Source organism: Manduca sexta, chromosome 6 (genome assembly GCF_014839805.1).
Source record: "Manduca sexta isolate Smith_Timp_Sample1 chromosome 6, JHU_Msex_v1.0, whole genome shotgun sequence".
In the NCBI taxonomy this organism is placed as follows: domain Eukaryota; kingdom Metazoa; phylum Arthropoda; class Insecta; order Lepidoptera; family Sphingidae; genus Manduca; species Manduca sexta.
The window spans coordinates 11,237,413-11,258,890 of NC_051120.1; the positions used below are offsets into that span (position 1 = coordinate 11,237,413).

The 21,478-nt window shown below is 37.8% G+C and overlaps 2 protein-coding genes across 2 annotated transcripts in view; both read right to left on the reverse strand.

Annotated features, from left to right (window-relative positions):
• Window positions 1-269: 269 nt before the first annotated feature.
• On the reverse strand, window positions 270-9,588 carry LOC115444331 (venom protease). Its single transcript, XM_030170073.2, has 8 exons — window positions 9,426-9,588; window positions 5,711-5,868; window positions 4,913-5,138; window positions 4,456-4,585; window positions 3,513-3,676; window positions 1,898-1,999; window positions 1,276-1,457; window positions 270-961 (listed from the first exon to the last, which is right to left on the reverse strand). Exons 1-8 carry the CDS (start codon window positions 9,487-9,489, stop codon window positions 803-805), a joined length of 1,185 nt encoding a protein of 394 aa, XP_030025933.1. The 5' UTR covers window positions 9,490-9,588; the 3' UTR covers window positions 270-802.
• Window positions 9,589-18,244: 8,656 nt separating this feature from the next.
• Window positions 18,245-21,478, reverse strand: part of LOC115444330 (NGFI-A-binding protein homolog) — a 42,311-nt gene continuing 39,077 nt past the window's right edge. Inside the window, exon 8 of the mRNA XM_037447476.1 lies at window positions 18,245-19,565. Within this exon, the coding sequence (XP_037303373.1) occupies window positions 19,437-19,565 (129 nt within the window). The 3' untranslated portion in view covers window positions 18,245-19,436. The remainder of the gene's footprint in view (window positions 19,566-21,478) is intronic.

Here is a 21,478-nt window from a genome sequence, read left to right on the forward strand (position 1 = left end):
CTTAAAGAAGCACGCACAATAAAGAAAAGATTATATAGGATTTATTTAAATGATTAACAAAAATACAGGTGTTAATAAAACTAATAATGAAATGAAGAATATTTGATTGAATTGTGGGCATCGTAAATTTGGAAATAACTCCATGGGTCTATACAACGAGTTACCTTTTAGGGTCAACTGGAGTCCAAAGAAGGTTACCATTCTCTCTTTAAATTTGGGCTAAAGTGTACCATTCAGCGCAATCTTCATCACAGCAATATAAAAAACAATTACCGTTATAGAAAATATATATTCATTTAGTAACAATAAGGTATAGTCTTTATTATTTCGTCCTGTTGAATAAAAATAATATTTACGATAGTATATTTAAGCTCCTATGTTGGTAACACCTTTTTTAGTATGTGTAACACAAGTGATTATTTTTCAGTGTCTTGTAAGGGACCGTTCAAGTGTTACATGTAAAGCAATTTGGGGGTATTTCTTGTAAAACGGTATAATGCGGTTCAGGGTGGGAGGGGGCTTCTCGTGCAAAGCGTTATGTAACATTGTTTTTTTTTTACTTTAAAACGAAAACAACGTTATTTAAGCGACTTTCCGGTATTTTGCGTAAAATAATTGTGAAAATTAGAATAAAAATGTAACTTTAGAGTTACATAACCTTTGGAGGGGGGGCGTACAGGAAAATGTTACAGCGCGTTACATAGTGGGGTGGGGTCAATAATCTTAAAAAATTGCGTTACGTATTTTTGAACGGCCCCTAAGTTGCTTAGTTTGTTCTTATGATACAGAAGTAGGTATTATTTTATAGGTTGTCAGCGTGCCCGAGCACTTTCTCCTGCAGCCAGGGCATGAAGTGCGTGACCCTGGAATACACTCCTGGGAATCCAGGCTTCGCACAGCTATGGCCGATGGAGACAATTCCAATTTGGAAGTAATACGTTTTGTAGCTCTGGTTGTTCGTCTGAAAACAAAAAAAAAATGGAAGAGAAATTTGGGTAAATTGAAATATGATCTAGAATCGAAAAAATATGGTTATTTCTGATTTCAATTTATGACGTGGTCTTTAACAATTGTTATGATGGTCTACAGGTGTCTCGTGAATATAGACCTTCCCAAAGATTTCTCGATTAATCTGTAAGAGTCAGCATGCCTAAATCAACCTGTAACAATTCTTATGTCCACTTTACATAATACAAAACGGCATCCTGTTCTTGCCAGCACGTAGTCTTCATTCTAGAACTCTTTTTCACCACTTATCATGATTAAAATACGTACAATAGGCTGCATGAGGGGTCCACCACTATCTCCCCTGCAGGAGTCCTTGCCGCCATCCTTGTAGCCGGCGCAGATGACTCTCTCGTCGATCTTATGCACCGAGTCTTGATACGCCTGCCTGCAGTAGTCGTTGCTCACCACTGGCAACTGCACCACTTGGAGATGAGTTGCTGAGGGGCCAACTAAAAAAAGGGTTTTAGATTTTCATTTTAACAGAGCAGTGCTACGATATACTGCATAAATTGACGCTTCACACACTGTTTTAGCCTGTAGCTCTCTTGATTGTAAATAACAGTGACACTGTCAATAGTTTTGAGGCCATTTACAGTATTTTTTTATAGACGGGCACGGCTAAGTAACGAATATAAAATAAAATAAAGTTTAATCCTCGACAGTCGATAAGATTATGCCGGCCTGTTGGAACCGGATATATACAGGTTCATCCGGAAACGCTACACAATTTCGTGGGCCGCAATGACGGGTTTTAACATCTTGTTATAAATATCCTACCACCAGCATGAGTACTACCATCAGTTGATTACTTTATACAGTTCTGTAAAACAATAGTCACAGCTTAAATATTTCCTAGACTGCAAGTGATAAAAGTCTGAGTGTTACTTACCCACTTGAAGAGCACCCCAACCGGCAACCAACGGGTTGTAGTCCTCGAATGTCATTGACCTCAATTCAGAAGTCTTCGGCAAACAGATCGGCCGAATTAAATCTGTAACAAGGGGTAGTCATGTACTTACGTTCTGATAGTAACAGAATCAAGTTTTTTTTTTTTTTTCTAGTGGTTCGACTGAAGGTCTTATTATTTCAAAAGTTTATATGTTATTCAGTGTGGTCACTATTGTGATTCGATTCCGTTTGGGGGGGGGGGGGGTGCTGTCCCCCGCCCCAGAATTGATTTAGAATTGATTTTTTGAGAATGGTGGTATGGAGGCGAGCAGGGTCCGCTATTAGATACGTTGCCCACTCGCCCCTAAGAATCAAGTATTTAATGATTGTTTCAAGTAGGCATGTTCTCTCCTGGATGCAAGTCTTGTGGGCTCGGTCTCCACACGAATGCCCATGCACGGGGGGGACATCTATCGCAGCCAACTTACATTGAGGCCTATCAGGTGTCGCAAACATTTCCTGGCTGTCTCCTTTTCTCCCATTCTAAGAGTGTTCCTTCTTTTTCTCCCACACTTCCTTCCCCAGATATCCCCTCTCAACTCTCCATCAGCTCCTTGTAGTCGCTAAGCTGAGGGATTCCAGTGTGCCATTCGTATGTTTCCCCCGGTGTTATTGCGGGGTCCGTTATCCAACAAAATAGCCATGTTTGAAGATTTCACTACATTTTCGCTTTCCTTGTTTTATGGTCCAGATTGAAGGGATTTATATTCAATGTAATTATAATAAATTCTGAATTCCTCATAGCTGAATTTGGGTCACGGCAGCCAATCTCAACGGAGATCAACCAGGTACGCAGGAGATATTATACACCGGTGCACTCTCTGTTCCTTCACTCTCATAGTCCGCTGAGACGGCAATCTGACATGATCAGAGAGAAATCAAGCGCAGGACCAACAGCTTTACGCGCTTTCCGAGGTGCGGGTTTATCGTACCGCCAACTTCCTGACTCCGAACTACAAATGAATAATTTTTAAAATCCAAAAACCTAGACAATTATTTTTGGTTCGACTCGAGATTCAAACTCGTGACCTCAGCATGATATTCTTACACCGTGTACGCATTACACGGTAATGGCATGATAATACTAACGTGTCAAGATAATGAGTCCTATTTAAAGTCACACGTAGTCCAAAGTTTGGATTTTACTATTGTTTATGAAGAGTGACATTTGCCTTTAGACGAGAAGCCAATTAACAGCTAGTTACAAGGATTTCCAACATAAACTGAAAGAATACATTTCTTAAATGAAACATCGACTTCGTATTACAATAATTTTATACAAAATAATGATAACGAAGTAGGAGCAGTATTCTATAACTCAACGAGTACATATTATGTCGCAACGCAGCATTATTATGAGCTGGACACCTAATTGTCACATCGCAGGCATGTAACGGTGCAATAATTAATCAGTGTGATCTTACCCACATGTATAATGTTTTGCATGCACCAAATAAGACAATAAACCTTTTTTCTCACTTTCTTTCTCTCATTCAGATAGTAAAACTGTTTATGGCAAGGGAATAATCAACATACGGAAAAAAGACCTAACATACCTGAGAATTCAACTTCTTTCTCTAAAACGAGGATGGCGATGTCATTGTCTTTAATTATGTAGTCGTATTGCTCGTGCCTTATTATATGCTTGATGGAGAAATCGATTGGAGTTGCACCGTCGTCATCTCGCACGAAGTCCAGCTCTCCTAAACGTACTATGTACCTGAAACAAGCATTGTTTGATGTGATTTTGAAAAGTGTATTGTAACATTAAAATAAATAAATTTTTCGGGTTTTATTGCGGTGTTAAAAATGTAAAAAAAGAAATTTTATATAATTGTAATATGTAGGGAAATATTGTAACTTTGACTCTTCGGATGAGCAACACCTCAGTCCCTAATCAGTCTCTAGTATTTAAATAAAGTGACACTATCCCTAATGACTGCTCTGGAGGGAAGTGGACAATTAATATTTCCAACTCCTCCCTATCTTTTTATTTGATTAATTTCGTTGCGGGATAATGACATATTAGTTTACCCTGAGACTCGCCGAGCTTCACTGCTCGGTGTCATAAAATGCGTGCCACTGCCGATCCTGGCTTACAGGAGTTGTAGTGGTGGGTGTGAGGGCAGAAAGTCTCTAATGATTTTTAATATAAATAGTTACAAAATAGATATATCATTAACACGCGCTATTTAAACACGCAAAATGATTCCAATCGTGGAACATCTGTGTATAGTAGAGGCTGTATTTTATTTTAAAATACTTTTTTGTATTGATGTTAAGGCTTAAGTCTTATTATGTCCAGTAGTTACACTGGCTACAATGTCCTTCAAACCGGAACACAACAGTGACTACACACTGCTGCGTGGCGACAGAAATAGACATTGCGGTGGTACCTACCCAGGCGGACTCTCACATATGAGAGATCGACCACCAGTATTGCGGTGGTAAAGCCATTCAAATAAAAGACTGTAGGTCAGGATAAAGGTTTAGGCTTACATTGACTTTAACCTGCGTTGGACGCAGTGTGCAACTGTCAACACGTGCTTCGAGGAGATCAGCGAGCCGCCGCACAGCCACTGCGTCGGGTTCATATCGATCCCCAACGCGGCCATCCAGGGGAAGTCACCTGTTTAAACAGATATATTCAAATGTCATTAGTCACTTGTGGATTGTATAGAAGAACTAACAAATGCATTTATTTGATGCATCTAGTACATGTGCATGATTTTTCACGTTGCATACTTTTCTCATTTTGCTTTGCAATAAAAAAAATAATTATACGAATATTTGGCAAATTAGGAAATTTCTTATTTATAAGTAACTAGCTTTTGCTCGCGGCTTCGCCCGCGTGAGTGTGTTTTCGAGGATAAAAGTACCGCAAAAAAAAGTATCCGATTTAATTATATTAATGGCTCAACATTTTGGTCGACCTAAAAACTGAAACATGCCTTACCAAGTTTAGCATTATCGCCATTAATAACTCTCTTGAATGATGCGTTACTGAGTCCACACACCGGTGGATCAGGAAACTCCGCCACGAAGTCTTCAGGGCCGATGCTCTCGCCCGCTGGCTCTGTTGGTGGGTTTGGCGTGATAGTAGTAGTAATGGTAGGAGTTGTGGTAGTTGTAGTGGTTGTTTGTGGTGCAGCAGTCGGGACGTCTGGTCGCGGACAGCAGACCTGGTAGACGTGATTTGAGGTTTTATCAGTTTAATGTAAAATGCTCTTTTTTCACTCGCAGAGATGGATATCGTCATGACGGAAGTCGTAAACTCTAATCGAATCATTTTTAAAAATTTAAAAGCGTGAAGCGCTCACTAAAGAGCACAGATCAAGTAGATAAGCATAGCATACCAAATGCCGCTGGTGAAAGGCTTAACGTTCAGAATCCTTTTCTTTTGACCACTTGAGGGCATTAATAGTCTTGACTCTAAAAATAAATCTAGTACATATGCACATGCTTATACCATTTATCCCCGAAGGGGTAGGCAGAGGAGCAACCGGTGCATCCATTTTCCGGCATGTGTGTTTCGTCCCATGATGTGATGGGTGTGAGTCTACCGCCATATCGGGTGTAAATGTTAGACTCTGGGCTGATACTGAGTAGAAAATCCCTATCACTTAACTTGTTCCGGGGATCGAACCCGAGACCTCGGCACTGCAGTCGTACCGTACTACGCCACCGATAGGGCCAATCTAGCATTTCTCCGAAAGCTTCTTGCCGTTAAGATACAATCATCTTTCTTGTATACCTTAAGATCATTGTCTTCGAAACCACAATGAGCGCGTCGCACCAACTGCACCCTGTCAGGGTTAGACTTTTGCTTGGCGACCAGCTTGAGGTACGGCGCACACTGCTTCAGGTTGATACAGCTTCCTTGTTCATTCTCCACAGTTTGGCATGTTTCACCTGAAGGGAGAGGGTTATATTAAGAATTCGTAAGATAATTTAATCAGTAGAATAGTAGTTGAGAATGGAATGAGAAATAGCCTCACAAAGATCATTTAAAGACAAAACTCTAATAACAATAATAATAGAATTAATAAAACAAAACATCAAATCTATATATATAAAAATGAATTGCTCTTCGTTAGTCTCGCTAAAACTCGAGAACGGCTGAACGGATTTATCTTATCTTGGTCTTGAATTATTCGTGGAGGTCTAGGGAAGGTTTAAAAGGTGAGGAAATTCGAATAATTGCCGGGAATATCCTCAAAACAGCATTTTTCTATTTCCCATGCAAACGTTTTCTAACTAATACGTAGAGTCAATTTGAGCTTTATTGCTATTGTATAAAGTTCACTGTTGTCTACGCAATGTAGGTGTGTTCCTAACATCAAAGCAGTGTGCGTTGGAGCACAGAATATAATAATGTAATGTCGCGTTCTGAAACTCAACAAAAGTGATATCGCGGACCCGACTAAATTGAACAGTCACAAAATTTAATATATCATTAGTTATTTGGTTGGCTTCACGATATTATTTCTTTTGTTTTACTTTAAAATGCATGTTTTCGTTATGGACAATTTTTGATCTACTTTTGCATATCTATACTTATAATAAATCTGTAGAGAGGTCAATTCTGTACATGAAATATATTTCCAAAATAACTGGGGGTGATTAGGGATGGATACTGATGCCAAAAATGCAATTAGTAAAATTTTTGTCTGTCTGTCTGTATAACCGTTATAGAAACAAAAACTACTCGACGGATTTTAACTTAACTTGGTACAATTATTTTTCATACTCCTGAGCTGGTTATAGTATACTTTTCATCACGCTACAATTAATAGGAGCATAGCAGTGATGGAAAATGTTGGGAAAACGGGAGAAGTTACTCCATTTTTTAAGCTTCCGTCATTTCGTGTGCAACCTTAATGGTTAAAAGTTCCTTCGATTTCACCAGGATCCCATCATCAGACCCTGACCGGACAATCGGACCACCTGCATACCACCATAAATTAAAAAAACATCCCGACAAATTGAGCACCTTCTCCATTTTTGAAACCCGAAATCCACGCGGGCGAAGCTGCGGGCGGAAGCTAGTTCTTTATAAAAAAAGGCATTAACGGAAACAGATGTTAAAATAAACAGAGGTGTACAAAAATGAGAGAGACTGAGAAAAAATACAGTGCAGTTCATCACTTTTCTATCGGTCAGTACAGACGAAGTCGAACCAGAATTCTAGAAAAATAAAACAATTGGTTGCACGATTGGTATCTCTTAATATTTACCAATGTGTACTTAACAGCTGAATAGTGTGGCATAGCACAGTTTACAATAAAGGATCCCTATACATCGCGAATATCAACCATTCAACATAAAGCTTTTATTCAAAATAAGTCATGTCAGGTCAAATATACGATATCTATAAAGAACGGGATCTTTGAAAACTGCTGATAATCTATATAAACGAAACAACGGGATTTAAAGCTTGAACGCATGTGCATGGCAATAGATGCATTAAATAGGCAACATGCTAAATCAGAGTTCAGGGTTAACAGAGACGAAGGAGACATAAGTGATATATTGTGACACACCGACAGACTGACGTCATGAACTGATGACCGTACGCCTGACCAAGCTACGAACGCTATTCGAATTTAAATTAAGTATTCCTGGTCCATTTGCTTTCGGAGAACGATTTTATACATCGGCTACTAAAGTGCTTCTCAGATCACATTTAACCATTTTTTTTGTGTATCTCTCAAATAAGATTTTACTTTTTACTTAAAGAATGCGACAAACTTTGACGGAAATGTGGGGGTAAATCGTTCCAAATCTTGGCGGCTGCGAACTTAAAACATTCTCTGAAGGTGGTAGTACGATGAGGCAATGAGGCCTGTTTATGAGAAACTTTACTGCAAGTAAACAATTTGGGATGTTCACTCTCCCATTCAATTTTTTTTTTTAAATATACAGGTTTTCGTCAGGAAACGTCTTTATGGACAACACTTGCCAAGTGTAGTTATCTACGTGCTGCTATCTTGAGAATATGCTTTTTGTTCTAAAACGGCACGTTTCGCGCAGTATCTACTTCCTTAACAGCCTGTCCATCGATAAGTATCTTCGCCTGGGTTTTTTTAGCTATTAAACGTTGGTGTTTGTTGCCCATAATCAAAAACTTAATACTAAATTATTATACTTTGCCCAATTATAAATCGCATTTAAGTCTTGATTTATTAAATCAGACGGTTTCCTAATGTTAGGTGAACAAGAGAAATAAATCTAAGTGTCGTCAGCGTAAAGATGATCTTTACAATGCTTTATTTGTTTACACAAATCCGCTGTATATAATGTGAAAAGCCAAAGACTCTATCTGATAGGCTATTGTTTCCATAAGGTCTGTTGAGATTGCTGAGGTGTTTTTTGCAAGCTGTGCTGAGTCCTCGAGAGCGCGTGCAGTGTTTAAGATTAGTTTGTTTAAACTTCTTGTCGAATTGTATTTCGTCCATCACTTTATAGTAATCGGTTATTTATAGTAGACCTACGCTGATCAGCAATTCTTTGTGTAGAGGGGTGGGAAATTGAAGAGTATTTACTAATGATGTCTTGGTGTAGGAGTACTGTATGTAGTTAGGTCAATTTCGAGCTTTGTTAATCTATAATAACTACGTATTATAGTTTCATTTAAATCGTTGGTCCACCATATTCAGTGAGAACGGAATAGTGGCGCATTATAAAAATGTTCATTTCCTTAGTCCATTTTTTGTGAGTGCGCCTTCCGTCATTGGCGACTGCAGTCATTTTGGTTAGAGTAGCCTCCTGCTCAACATTCTAACCAGATTAAAGTAATGATGAGGGTGTAGGTAAAGAATTCGACGAATGAGACTCTTCAAAATACGACGATGGTGATGAAGGGATGGATGAAAATAATGAAGTTGGTGAGGAACGTGACGATGATAGTTGGTCATGTTGGGCTGCAACAGTTTGAAACCAGGCAGATTGGTGCGATACGGTGCCCTCTCCAGAATACACAGGGCAGGATATTCTGGCAGGCAAGCCAGGCAGGGATTCTCCATCGTGATTATCTCCGGTGCCCGCTTCGGGTATTGTCCTGTTCCTTATGCGCAACGCTTGTTTATTTTTTTAATACTAGTGCTTCGTTACTCATTGGTAAGTATGTAGCTAAAAGCTGCCAATGTCTGCACCCCGCGTGGCATCAGATGTTCGTGCCGGACTTGAAGTTAGTTGTAAGGGGCTTATTATTATTATTATTATAAGATAAGTCAAAGCAATTATTTGTAATGATAAATTCATTCGCATTTTTAATTTTTTTATAAAGTTTTTCGAAGTTAACGTAACATACGAAAATATTATTATTGTTAAAGACGCGAGTCCTTTTTAATTCAACCTATTATGATTTTTTTTGGTTTAAAATATATTTCTTATAATACAAAATTTTAACAGAATATTCCTAGTTTTTAATAAAATTTAACAAAAAAAACAAAATAGGTGTATCTCACCGTTTTGTCCCCACCCTGAATACACGCACACAGATAAACATAAAAGCCAACCAAACACCTTCATTTTTAAACGCAGTCCACAAGTTTCGTTCGTAAACTAAATGCACCGAAAATGGCGCGCCTTCCACTCGGACAGTATCAAGGCACGACTGTTGTCAGATGTTGGTCGGCGGGTGATATAAAGCTGGTCTCTAGGTGATTGATGACGTCACAGTACAGTATACTCAGTAAGGGATATCCCATACATAGGCAGGATAGGGATTAGTGTTGGATTAATTAGCATTAACATTAATTGTTACCACGGTAAATCACATTTAGTATTTGACAAATAAAATACAGTTGCTAAATTTCGTGAAATGTTTATTAATTGCTGCGTTAACGCGCTTCGCAATAGCAGCGCAAGCGCGCGCTTTCCTTAGGGCCCCTAGGAATAATGATAAACTCCGTGCTAAATGCTAATGCTAACGCGTTTTGACTGGAGGAGAGAGAGAAAGGAGACGCGAGGGATACATCGCGCGTAGTGACTCATTGAATTGTTTATATTTTGGGAAATATACCGAATATTATACCGGATAATATTGCACACTAAAATATCTATTATGATTAAATAGAGAATTAAAAGAAATTTTATGAAAAACACATTTTAATAGATATAATACTCATTCTATATTCTACAATATTATCTTAAAATTTTAGTAAAATGTATAGGAGGTAAAATAAAAATTGTGCCTTGAATTTAGTCCGTTGATTGCACGCAAATACCTAATTCTTCATTATGCATTTTAATCCATACAATTGTAATTCATGCGTCACACTAGCAATTAACATTAGCATGCTTATTTAGCATGCTAATACATGAAAAATAGCATGCTAATTAAATTAATTCAAAATAGCATTAATTGCCATTACTAGTAGATATGAATATAAAACCTAAAAAATTACGCGACGTTGACAATTTTATTTTGCAAATGTTAATTTTTTCTGCTAAATTTTATGTTTAAAGTAAAGACCAATAATAGTGTAGGGCAGTATCAGACTTAACGCCCGTGAACTCTAGGATTTATATCATAATAGATGAAACTTCTATTATGATATAAATCCTAGAGTTCAATGTATTTATCTGTATTTATAAGAGAGATACGCTCTGTGAAAACAATAAAAAATAAAACTTTGGCTGCTTTAACATTGGGGGATTTGCCATAGTCACCACGCTTGGCAGACGGGTTGGTGACCGCAGTAGCTGGAATGTTTTTTTTTTATTTATTTGCGGTTGATTGAAATGGAGACATTGCTGAACGTTTAACTGCAGCGACATTAAGGGTGGGTACCCATAATCATGATTAGAATAACCTTTTTTTTATTGCTATGAATGACGAGACGAACTTGTTGGATAAATGGAAACGGTTTGCCTTTATGGTTAATTGAAAGTTAAAATTATATGTTTTAGAACGGTGTATTTTATTATTTTATTTGTATTTGCATTTCCGAGATACCTTGGAATAGTAATCCAGCTATATTGTCGACAAACAAAACATGTATACTGGCTGGTTGCCAGAACTATGTCGGCCTTTTCTTTCTGACCAAGTTTTTGCTCGTGGCTTTGCTCGTATTAACACCCATCCCTAAGGTATAAAGTCTATAGTACTTACTCGGGAATAATGTAGCTTCCTATTAGGGATGAATTTTCAAATGAGCAAAATAATTCTAGTGTTTATCCATCACAAAATAACACAGACAGTAAAAATAACTAATAATTTATGTATTTGACATCAAAATTAAAGTTTTGCGTTTCTGAATTTTTTTAATGTCAAAATTAATCGTCGGCTGCTGATAAAAAATGAATTAAAAGTTATCGTCATGGTTGAGCCGCTTGATGTCTCCTCAATGCGAGCTATAGTCAAGGGTAAGCTCTGCGTAGGATTACTCATCCGACCTTTTTGGCTTAGTTAGGAGATGCCGCCTCTTTGGACATAATACTGGCGGTTATGCTCCGATTGTTTGCAACGGGCATACGAATGTCATTATTACATAAAGATTCTTTATTTCCATATATATTATAATTTTCTTTGATTCTTTACGTCACTAATTTTTTCCACATTCCTATAATTCACATTAATCCTAATTTCCTCTTAATTTTTTTCATCCCTCCCTCACCAATCCTCGCACCTCATCCTGCCGCATCACCCGTGGACGGCAACCGGAGCATCGTCTGAGATCCCGGACCTCCTCTGCAGTGTGTTCCTCGTGACTTTGGCTGCAAGATCAGGGAGTAATTTTGCATTACCTATTAACCCTTGCTGTCCTCCCTTGAGATGACTTAGTAGGTAGTGCCTGCTCGGCCTTGCTGTTCCTTGGCCTTCTACCCCTTTCTCATTTTTTTTCTCGTTGCTTGGATTAATTACACGCACAACCATACTTTTGGTCCTTCACCGCTTTTTTATTTTTTTTTTCTCGTTAGTTGGGCTATTTACACGCCGAACCACATCAATTAAAGTACGCCCATAAGTTGAAGTCGTAAGATTCCGAGCAGTGAATGTGACTTTACAATTATCATTACCTTCACATTCACACAAATTAGGTAAACATTTGGGAGTTAAATCAGCCTCAATTGACTCACCAAGGACATCTAAGGCATACGTGCGTGAGACTTTTTTTCCTGTTTCTATCAAATTTTATACAGTCAATCACGCATTGTTGCCGAAATCCGGTATGATTTTGTATTTATTTCAGTTTATGGATTCAGTTCAATTTGCCTTTCTATACTTAATAATAATACAACAAAATAGGTTTCATTTACCATATAGATTAAAAAAAAAACAATGAAATTACATACTGAAATTATAATATGAATAGAATGAGTTTTATAAAACATATCGATTTCCGGAATTGACAACATTTCAATTTTTCAGTATACTCAGATGTTTATATTTTATGAAACTAGAGGTGTAGGCGCGGCGGCGGCGATTTAGAATTCAGTTTACATGGTTACGCATGGCGGTGTCGGGGTTGCGTCTTTGCCCTATATATGAGCCCTTGACAAGATTGTAAAGTTACAAAGAGGTATTAGGAACAAAACCTTCAACTACTGAATCGATTCCATAAATTATTTTACTAGTAGGAAGCTACTAATCAGACTGTTTCTGGCTTCTTTGCCATTAGCACCTTTTTAACCTGAGGATGGAAATTAAAGCGGGCAGATTAGATAGCATATCGGGTAGAAATTTAACACTCCGGGCTGATGCGAGCAAAAAACCCAAATATCATTTTACCCGAACCGGGATTTGAATATGGGACCTCAGAGCAATGATCATACCGTGCTTGCACAACTAAGTACTTCACCGATACAATCTCTACAACATAGTACACAAGCATTACTTTTTAACATAATATGCTCGACTTTCTTCCCGAAAGCGATAACCCTATCATTGTGAATCAGGCTCGCCGTGTCCGGTTGGGTTTTGCCCTTTACGGCTAGTGCTCGGACGACGGACACTAGAGCCGGACATGTACAATACAGACAGATATACAGTGAAAACCGGTTATAGCGACATCGAAGGAATCACCGAATCTGGACGCTGTATCCGATAGTCCTTATAAACAATACGCTTTTTATATGCATTTGGTTAAAGAGTCCTTACAATTTATTCGTTATATCCGGTCCGTCGCTATAACCGAAGTCGTTATAACCGGTTTCTACTGTAGGTATGTTCAGAATGTATTCATTTGAACGTGGGTTGTGCAATTAAACGTGACAAAGCGTGGGCTGCCTGCTGACCACTATTTTATTTTTACCAAGGACCTCGTAATAACTAGGTTTTGCCCGCAATTCTGGCCATTGGCCCATCTTTCTATTTGATTAATTTAGTTGCGGGATAATGACAAATTAGTTTTCCCTGAGACTCGCCGAGCTTCACTGCTCGGTGTTAAATGCGTGCCACTGCTGTTCCTGGTTACCGGAGTTGTAGTGTGGTAGGTGAGGGCGGGAAAGTCTCCAACTCTGGCCATTGTAGCTCTTTTCTAGGATAATAGACTCATTGTGCACTTTTTGGAATAAGAATTAGTTGTATGTTAATACAAAAACCTTTTAATTTTTTTTCATACAAATCTATTCAGAGGTTTCGTGTATACATCATAAAAACATTAAAATATTCAGACATATATACAAACTATCGCAATTATTAGACCTAGCAATATAGGATTATTAATTATTTTATAAATTTTGCATTTAATTAGTAGTTATTAACCACTGATATATATACATATGTACGTACATTAGCATATTTATGAATGTCGCATAAAATCTGTAGTATCGTATTTTAATATACTTAAGAATTACTAGCTTTTGCTCGCGGCTTCGCCCGCGTGAAGGAGTTTACCGGGATAATTTTTTTTGGACTTACTTTATGTGTATCGTTATATTATGACCGAATTACACAAAATCGTTATAAATTGTAGCCTATGTATTATTCTGATGTATAAACAATATTGCTGTAAAGTTTCATCCAAATCCGTTCAGTGGTTTTTTCGTGAAAGAGGAACAAACATACATCCCATACACCCATCCTCACAAACTATCGCATTTATAATATTAGTAGGATTGAGTCTCGATATTAAACGGAGAAGCGGCGATAGCCTAGTTGGGCGTGGAACGGACTGCCGAGACGAATGTCCGCAAGTTCAAATCCTAAGGGTATACCTCTGAATTTTGTAAAAATATTTGAGGTTCAATTCCGACTGACAAGCAAAAAACTATGGTTAAAGTCGAATTAGTGCTTCCAGGACCTCACTGACCTGCACTGCTCAGCGTTACATTTATTATTTACTTTAGCGTTACAACCTTATGTCAATATTGCCCACCGGTGCCATGGCACGTAATAGGTATACTAATGTCTAAGAGGCTACAAAGACAACTTTGCTTCGAAAATGTACACAAATTCTTATTTCTTTGGAATCTTGTCCGTACTTTATTCTTTTCTTCTAATGTAGGTAATAATGACAGCAATATCATTGAAATCCATTCCATGTACTCTTCATACTTCTACCTATGAGATATAAAGGATACATTTTAAGTATTATCCTTGTATTTAATGTTACCATGCAGTTATACAAATTGCAGTATTATCAAATTTAACATAAATATTACATTCGCATGTAGGTAAACCGGTATTATTGTTAATTACTTATTTGCATATTGAATATATATTAATTATGCACGTGTTTTGAATGATGTTCGTGGTAGACTAATTACTGTAGTCGGCGAATTTTTAGTAGGTATGTCTTTAGATCTTAATAGTTTTTATGGCAGTTAAATGATGAAACCAGCATGCCGCTCGCCTGATGGTAAGCAATACGACTGCCCATAAACAGTAGGAACACTAGTAGTGTGACATGCCACTGAGGAGCACTATATCGACATTTGTTAAGGGTTATGCAAAGCAGTGCGAACTTGTAGTCGCTCGCCTCATGGATTGCATAGGTCCCCAAAAATTGCTTAGCAAAACTAGACTTTATTTGATGTCCATTAAAGTCACCCTCGCAGTGCTTCTCACATCTTATTAGTGGACAGTCAAATAATAGGGTTTAACATAGGTATGGGTTAGGAGGGGTCCGTAATGCTCAAGGACCTGTATCATTAATATTGCTGAGACGGTAGTAACTACGCTCCTGGGCTATACCATACAAAACTATTTTTTAAACGTGCATAGAAAAGTGACTACACCTGATAGTAAGTGGATTGGCGTACAAAAGAATGTCAATGATTACTCCTCGGCAGTCGACATACTTATGCCAGCCTTTGAAACCGGATATACACAGGCTGGTCCCGGAATGCGACACACTTACGTGGGCCACTATGGTTTTTGCACCTTGTGTACGGTCTCCACTACGCGGGTCGACATAATATATATCTTACCACCAGCAAACTCATCATCCTGACACATGAGATGTTAAGTCTCATAATGTACAGTAATTACAGTCTTCTTCAAATTAGAACACAAATTACCCTGGCTACAATGTCCTTCAAGCCGGAACACAACAGTGCATAGAGTCTATTACTTGGCGACAGTAATAGACATTACAGTGGTACCCAGATAGCCCTTCGCATACAAAAAATCTACTAGACTAGTAAATGCAAAAGGTTGGTAGTGTTATTAGAAGTAAATGGAAAAACAGTAGCACGGACTTTGAAGAAACTTGACAGAACTAACCATAATCTGGATTAAAAGTGTCATGTGACTATGATCAGGAAAAACACAACAGATTTTATCAAAAACATCTCTTTTTGTTTTCCTTAATACCCAGAATTGACAATAAAATAAAAATAAAATATATCACATATTGTCGGCTGGAATTTTGCAACCATTAGTATGCCGTTTGTGTAAGTAATGCGATCATCTGCTCCTTTCCTCTTCAGATGGTAATTTTAATATGAAAACCAGTTTGTACAGACATGATATGATCTACTCGGTGTTTCTCGCGGTTTCGTCTGCGTGCTACCTTTCCCGCTACAAAGGCACCTTAAGCCCTAACGACACTAGCGCCATCTATTTAAAATTCAGAAAATTAACATAAATTCTCGTCAGAACAAATTTTCGGGATAAAAAGTTGCCTATATGTTTATTCGTTGCCAATTTTACCGAAACCCGTTCAATTGTATCTGCGTTTATTATTTTTTTATATTTTTTTAACATAAACATTAAAACATTTTCACGAACTCCGTATTTAAAATATTAATAAAATAGTATAGAGTGGGAACTATTATCTTATAACTTTAGTTCTCAGTTTCACCCGTATGAAAGGCATCTTCCCAATAAAAATCTGATTATGCTCTTTATCAAGATAAATAGTAAATTGTCTTGGTTTGATCGAGTTTTGAAGCAACAGTAACGCATACCCTTCTAATGGAAGGGAAAAAAATAAACTGAATAATTTAAAACATCTTTATTATTCATTGCTACTGTTCATGGCATATACATTTATATACAACTATATATAACTATTTGTCCATTTGCTTAGAAATATTAAATAGTGAAATATTTACATTACATTTGGGATGGATTGCAAAAAAAAAATTGGATGTTCACTCATCCGAAATCTAGTACATAGTTCATATCGCTCCATACTATATCCAAAGGTGATAAGGTCTTAGATCTCAATTGATAATATACTATCGGCTGATATTAATAACCGATCCCAATCTTAAGTCTATACTAATAGATACAACTCGGTTCCGCTCTGAAGTATAACATCAGCTGAAACGCTGTCAAATAAAGTCACCATCTTAATTAAAGTCGTCGCTATTTTGAACAGATATCAACATCTCAAATTATATCTTAAGTCATCAATTATGACGGATCTTGACAGCTAAGTTTTGTTGATTAAACAACGCCGACTCAATTGAGAACAGGCTCTTAAATGATAACTTAAGCTTTGTTTATATAGTCCAATACATTAAATGTCTACTTAAGATCCCTCTTAAGTGTGATTACTTTTATTAATACGGCTTCTAATCTTTAATCGGATCTCTTAAATAAACCGATCAACATAAGCCATTTGTATGCTTGTCAATAAAACTTCTTATCGATCTGTAATTTTCGGGATCAATCGTAAAAGCGATTGGGATTGTTTACTGATATCTGTGGTAAATAAAAAATATTGGTCACTGTTCTTATAGATACGATGCAAAACGGTATATCGGCCTTCCTGAGGAGTAAGCTCTCACCCGAGTATTACTTATGTTCCTTAATAAGTGATAATTTATAAAATAAGTATGAAACTTTATAATATTAAAATATATTTCTTCTTGGAATAAATAAAATTCATTACGACTTAATAAATCTAGATATCAATTCAGATTCCTTGAACCTTTAAGTCGTTGTAAGTATTATTTCTCATAAATCCTTTTAATTACAATAATAATTGCTATGTTTACTTAAGTCGCAATTTGTTATCAAATTGTTCATTGTAAACAAACATGCTCGTAAATTTAAAACAGTTTTACGAAATTAAACCTTGTTGAAAAATAAACGTTTTCCTTATGTTTTTCAATCTACTAACACTAGGTACTGCATATTATGATGGCAAATTAGATTAAAAGAATGATATGACGTTCGACAATCTCACAGACAATATGCGATACCATCCAATATAATAATATCAGCCCTGTATTATATACTGTCTCACTGCTGCACGAGCCTCCTCTATTACTGAGAGGGATTAGGCTGGCTTAGTGCGGATTGGTAGACTTCTAATACCTTCGAAAATATTATGGAGAACCTCTCAGGTATGCAGGTTTCCTCGCGATGTTTTCCTGCACCGTTAAAGCAAGCGATAATTCACAAAGAAGACACACATAACTATAGAAAAGTCAGAGGTGCGTGCCCATGGGTTTTAAGCCTGCGGACATTCGTCTCGGCAGTCCATTCCACTCTGAACTAGGCTATCGCCGCTTCAGAGTCTAATCTAATACTTCACATAAATTTTCTGTTATCCATAGCTCTGGGCAGCGGCGATAGCCTAGTTGGGTGTGGAACGGTCTGCCAAGACGAATGTCCGCAGGTTCAAATCCCAAGGGCACACACCTCTGACTTTTCTAAAAAAATCATGTGTGTATTCTTTGTGAATTTATCGTTCGCTTTAACGGTGAAGGAAAACATCGTGAGGAAACCTGCACATCCGAGAAGTTCTCTATAGGAATTTCGAAGGTGTGTGAAGTCTACCAATCCGCACTAGGCCAGCGTGGTGGACTAAGGCCTAATCCCTCTCAGTAGTAGAGTAGGCCCGTGTTCAGCAGTGGGCAAGTATATAATACAGGGCTGATATTATATTATATTATATATAGCTCTGGATCGATCCCGAAAATGGACCAATCACAATAAAGCTTGATAACGACACTCACATATCTAGAAGACATCAGGCACCAATCAAAATTCACATAATTAATTTTACCTATTTTGATTGGTTTATTTTCGGAATCGATCTGAAGTTCAAGATCGTTTTTAAATTTTACTCTTCATACAAAATTAACTAAGTACACCGATTCCCTATGTTTGGATTAAATTTAATGCAATTCATCCCTACACTACAAGGCATTATGGCTTCATTATAAAAATAATTTATTTACACACTTACATATACGTTTATCATTTGGTGGAATGTAATTTTTGTTTCTTAAATTTAACACGTTTTCGACGAAATTATAGACTAAATGTTATAACGTTTTTAAAGCGCGTTTTTGATACGCGTACTCTTTGCCCTTTCTCAGGGTGCATGCGTTTTCACCGCGTCTTAGTAGCGTATGAAGCGAGTTGTTAGCTCGTCAAAAAATGTGATTTAAAATCTCTTCATTGTTATGTAATCGCACGATATAGTGTCTACACTGAATCTGATGTAAAAACAGCGTATTCAAAACTTCAAATACAATGTCGGTTCATGATTAATGTTGCAATCTTTGACGAGCGACTTTGGGTTTTGCCTCTGCGTCTCATTTGTACGTATCAGTCTCGAAAATCACGGCGAGAAAAATTCGCTATGACTGCAATTATGATTTTAAGTTGATATTCTTGACAAGATTCTTATGCTTGTTGGCTTAGATGATGGTCTACTTCTTCTATCATTAGGCTTTTTGGATGACGAACTGTCAGTTGATATTCCTGACAAGACGCTTCTTCGGTGGTCTACTTAGATGGTAGTGTTTTATCAGTTGATTTCCCTAATAACATATTTCTTTCACTGGGTTGTTTAGATAGTACTCTATCAATTTATATTTTTGACAAGATGCTTCTTCTAGTTTGCTCGAATAATCTGGGTCTTCCAACACTGACTTATTTGAATGATAATGGTCTCCCAGTTGATGTTCGTGTCAAGATAGTTCTTCTAGTTTGCTTGAATAATCTGGTTCTTCCAATACTGGGCTGCTTGGATGATAATGTAGTTGATGTTCGTGACAAGATGGTTCTCCTAGTTGGCTTGGACGGCCTGGTTCGACCAGCAGTGGTGTATGATGAAGTGGTGTCAGTTGGAGTGGTTCCGCGCGGGGTGCGGCGCGAGGTGCGCGTGGGGCGCGTGGAGCGCGGGGTTGGCCACCGCGATGATGCTGTCGCCGCGGGCCGCCACCACTTGCGGGCGGGACTCTTCTGTCTCCTGGAATTTGTTTTTTACAGTAGCTCGACAAAGTGACTTCACTGCACCTGATGTTAAGCGAAGTGAAGCCTAGGTACAAAGAAAGTTACAAGCATCGCTAGACGGTCGGCACAGTTATGCCAGCTTGTATAATTGACCTCAAGTTATTGGAAGAAGGGAATTAGAATCAAATGGATATAATTTAGACAGTATTTTTAGTTTTAGGTGTTTCACTACAGCGTTTTACGCTATGATCGTGTCAGACAAAAAAGTATTCTTTGTATTGAAAAGTATGAGGCTGCCTACTGGACTGTTCCGTCACCGACCAATAGTTGCGTGTCACGGACCATCGACTATTGTTGATGGTCCATGTATAACAAACCAGCAAAATATTCTCCCTGACAATAGTGAGAATATTTTGCTGGTTTGTTATGCATGGGTATGATAAGCCGTTGATATTTTAGGTGGCAATAGAAGACCGTATTGTTTTATTTCGTGTCTGATACGTTCATAGCACGGTCATGATATGTTCCGGCTATGTGGGTAGACTTCTTTATAGTAAAATCCATAGACGTTATTGTTATTGGTGGTTAATAATAATAATAATAACCCCCCCAAGGGATCACCTTGTCGCGGTGGGGGGGCTTACGGGTACTGGGTACTGGCTTCTACAATGGTTTAACATCTTACCACTTACAATACACACCTATCCAACCAACGATCCCAACCCCACTCTGTGGAGAAAAATTATGGAGAGTCAAACTAAAAGATATAATTTACGGCCGCTGCCCGGGGGTCGCCGGGGCGCATCTGGGGCCAACGCTGGATGCCACAGTATGCGAACCGTTGGCGACGGGGGACTGAACAGGCGGGTTCCCCTCGAAAAATGTACTACAGCCGACTCATCACCTTCTTCACCTCCATCCATTTCACCCTCTGACCATTCACTCTTTTCAAACATCCCATCACCATCATCAACTCATAGTTTATTCCGATCTCCTAATTCATCACCATCTTCAACCTATTCAACCAGATCAAAACGGTCAACAACTGTTGTGCAGGAGGCATACGCCGCCAATCCTGTACCCACTGCTGGCCCGTCATATTGTGTGCGAAAAAAATGGACTGAAGACATGAACCGATATATATGGCACACATACTTAACAATCACAAAGTGTGAGACAGTCCTGATGAATAATTACCTTGAACCACTTCGTTGTCAATTTGATCTTAAATACCCAGAAATGCAAGTGTCTTGACAACGTATAGGCGACCAAAGGCGAGCAATCTTAAGAAGAAAACTACTATCACAAGATATTCTCGATGATATACGTAGGGAAGTAAGCGAACGTACACAAATGAACAGACAATCATTTACACACAATTCGAGCGAAGCTTTACCACACTCACAACATAAACATTCTAGAATGAAATGGTCAAATGATATTAACGACGAAATCATAATTTGTTATTTTGAAGTTACCGAACTGGAATCAAATAAAACCGGCTATAGACAAAAACTTTATGACCTATTTAAAGAAAGGCACCCACATCTCTCACATCTTACACAACAAAGAATCGCAGACCAACGAAGATTGTTATTTAATAATAAGATACATGCGAATAGAATTCAGGAATTAAAAAGACAAGTAGAACTGAAACTTGGTGGTAACAGCAATATATATCGAACTCCTGTAGAGCAAAATTTGGTTACATCTGAAAACTTAAATCAAATCTTAATTACAGCCACTGAAACTGAAGTCACAATAGACTCAACATTAACACAACCAGATACTCAACTTGTAGACAATTTACCTATAAATAATCAAAATAGTTCATATCGAACACTAGGACACGAGATAGATTTTCATTTAATTGAAACAGAATTCACCACAGCATTATCACGATTCACCGCCACTGATCCAGAAGAAAAG

Excerpts from the sequence above, each read along its gene's own strand:
- LOC115444331 (XM_030170073.2), bottom strand. The coding sequence starts at position 9,489 with ATGAAGGTGTTTGGTTGGCTTTTATGTTTATCTGTGTGCGTGTATTCA. Across the intron at positions 5,139-5,710 it reads TCGAAGACAATGATCTTAAG|GTCTGCTGTCCGCGACCAGA; the intron begins GTATACAAGAAA and ends CACGTCTACCAG. Across the intron at positions 962-1,275 it reads GACCCCTCATGCAGCCTATT|ACGAACAACCAGAGCTACAA; the intron begins GTACGTATTTTA and ends TTTTGTTTTCAG.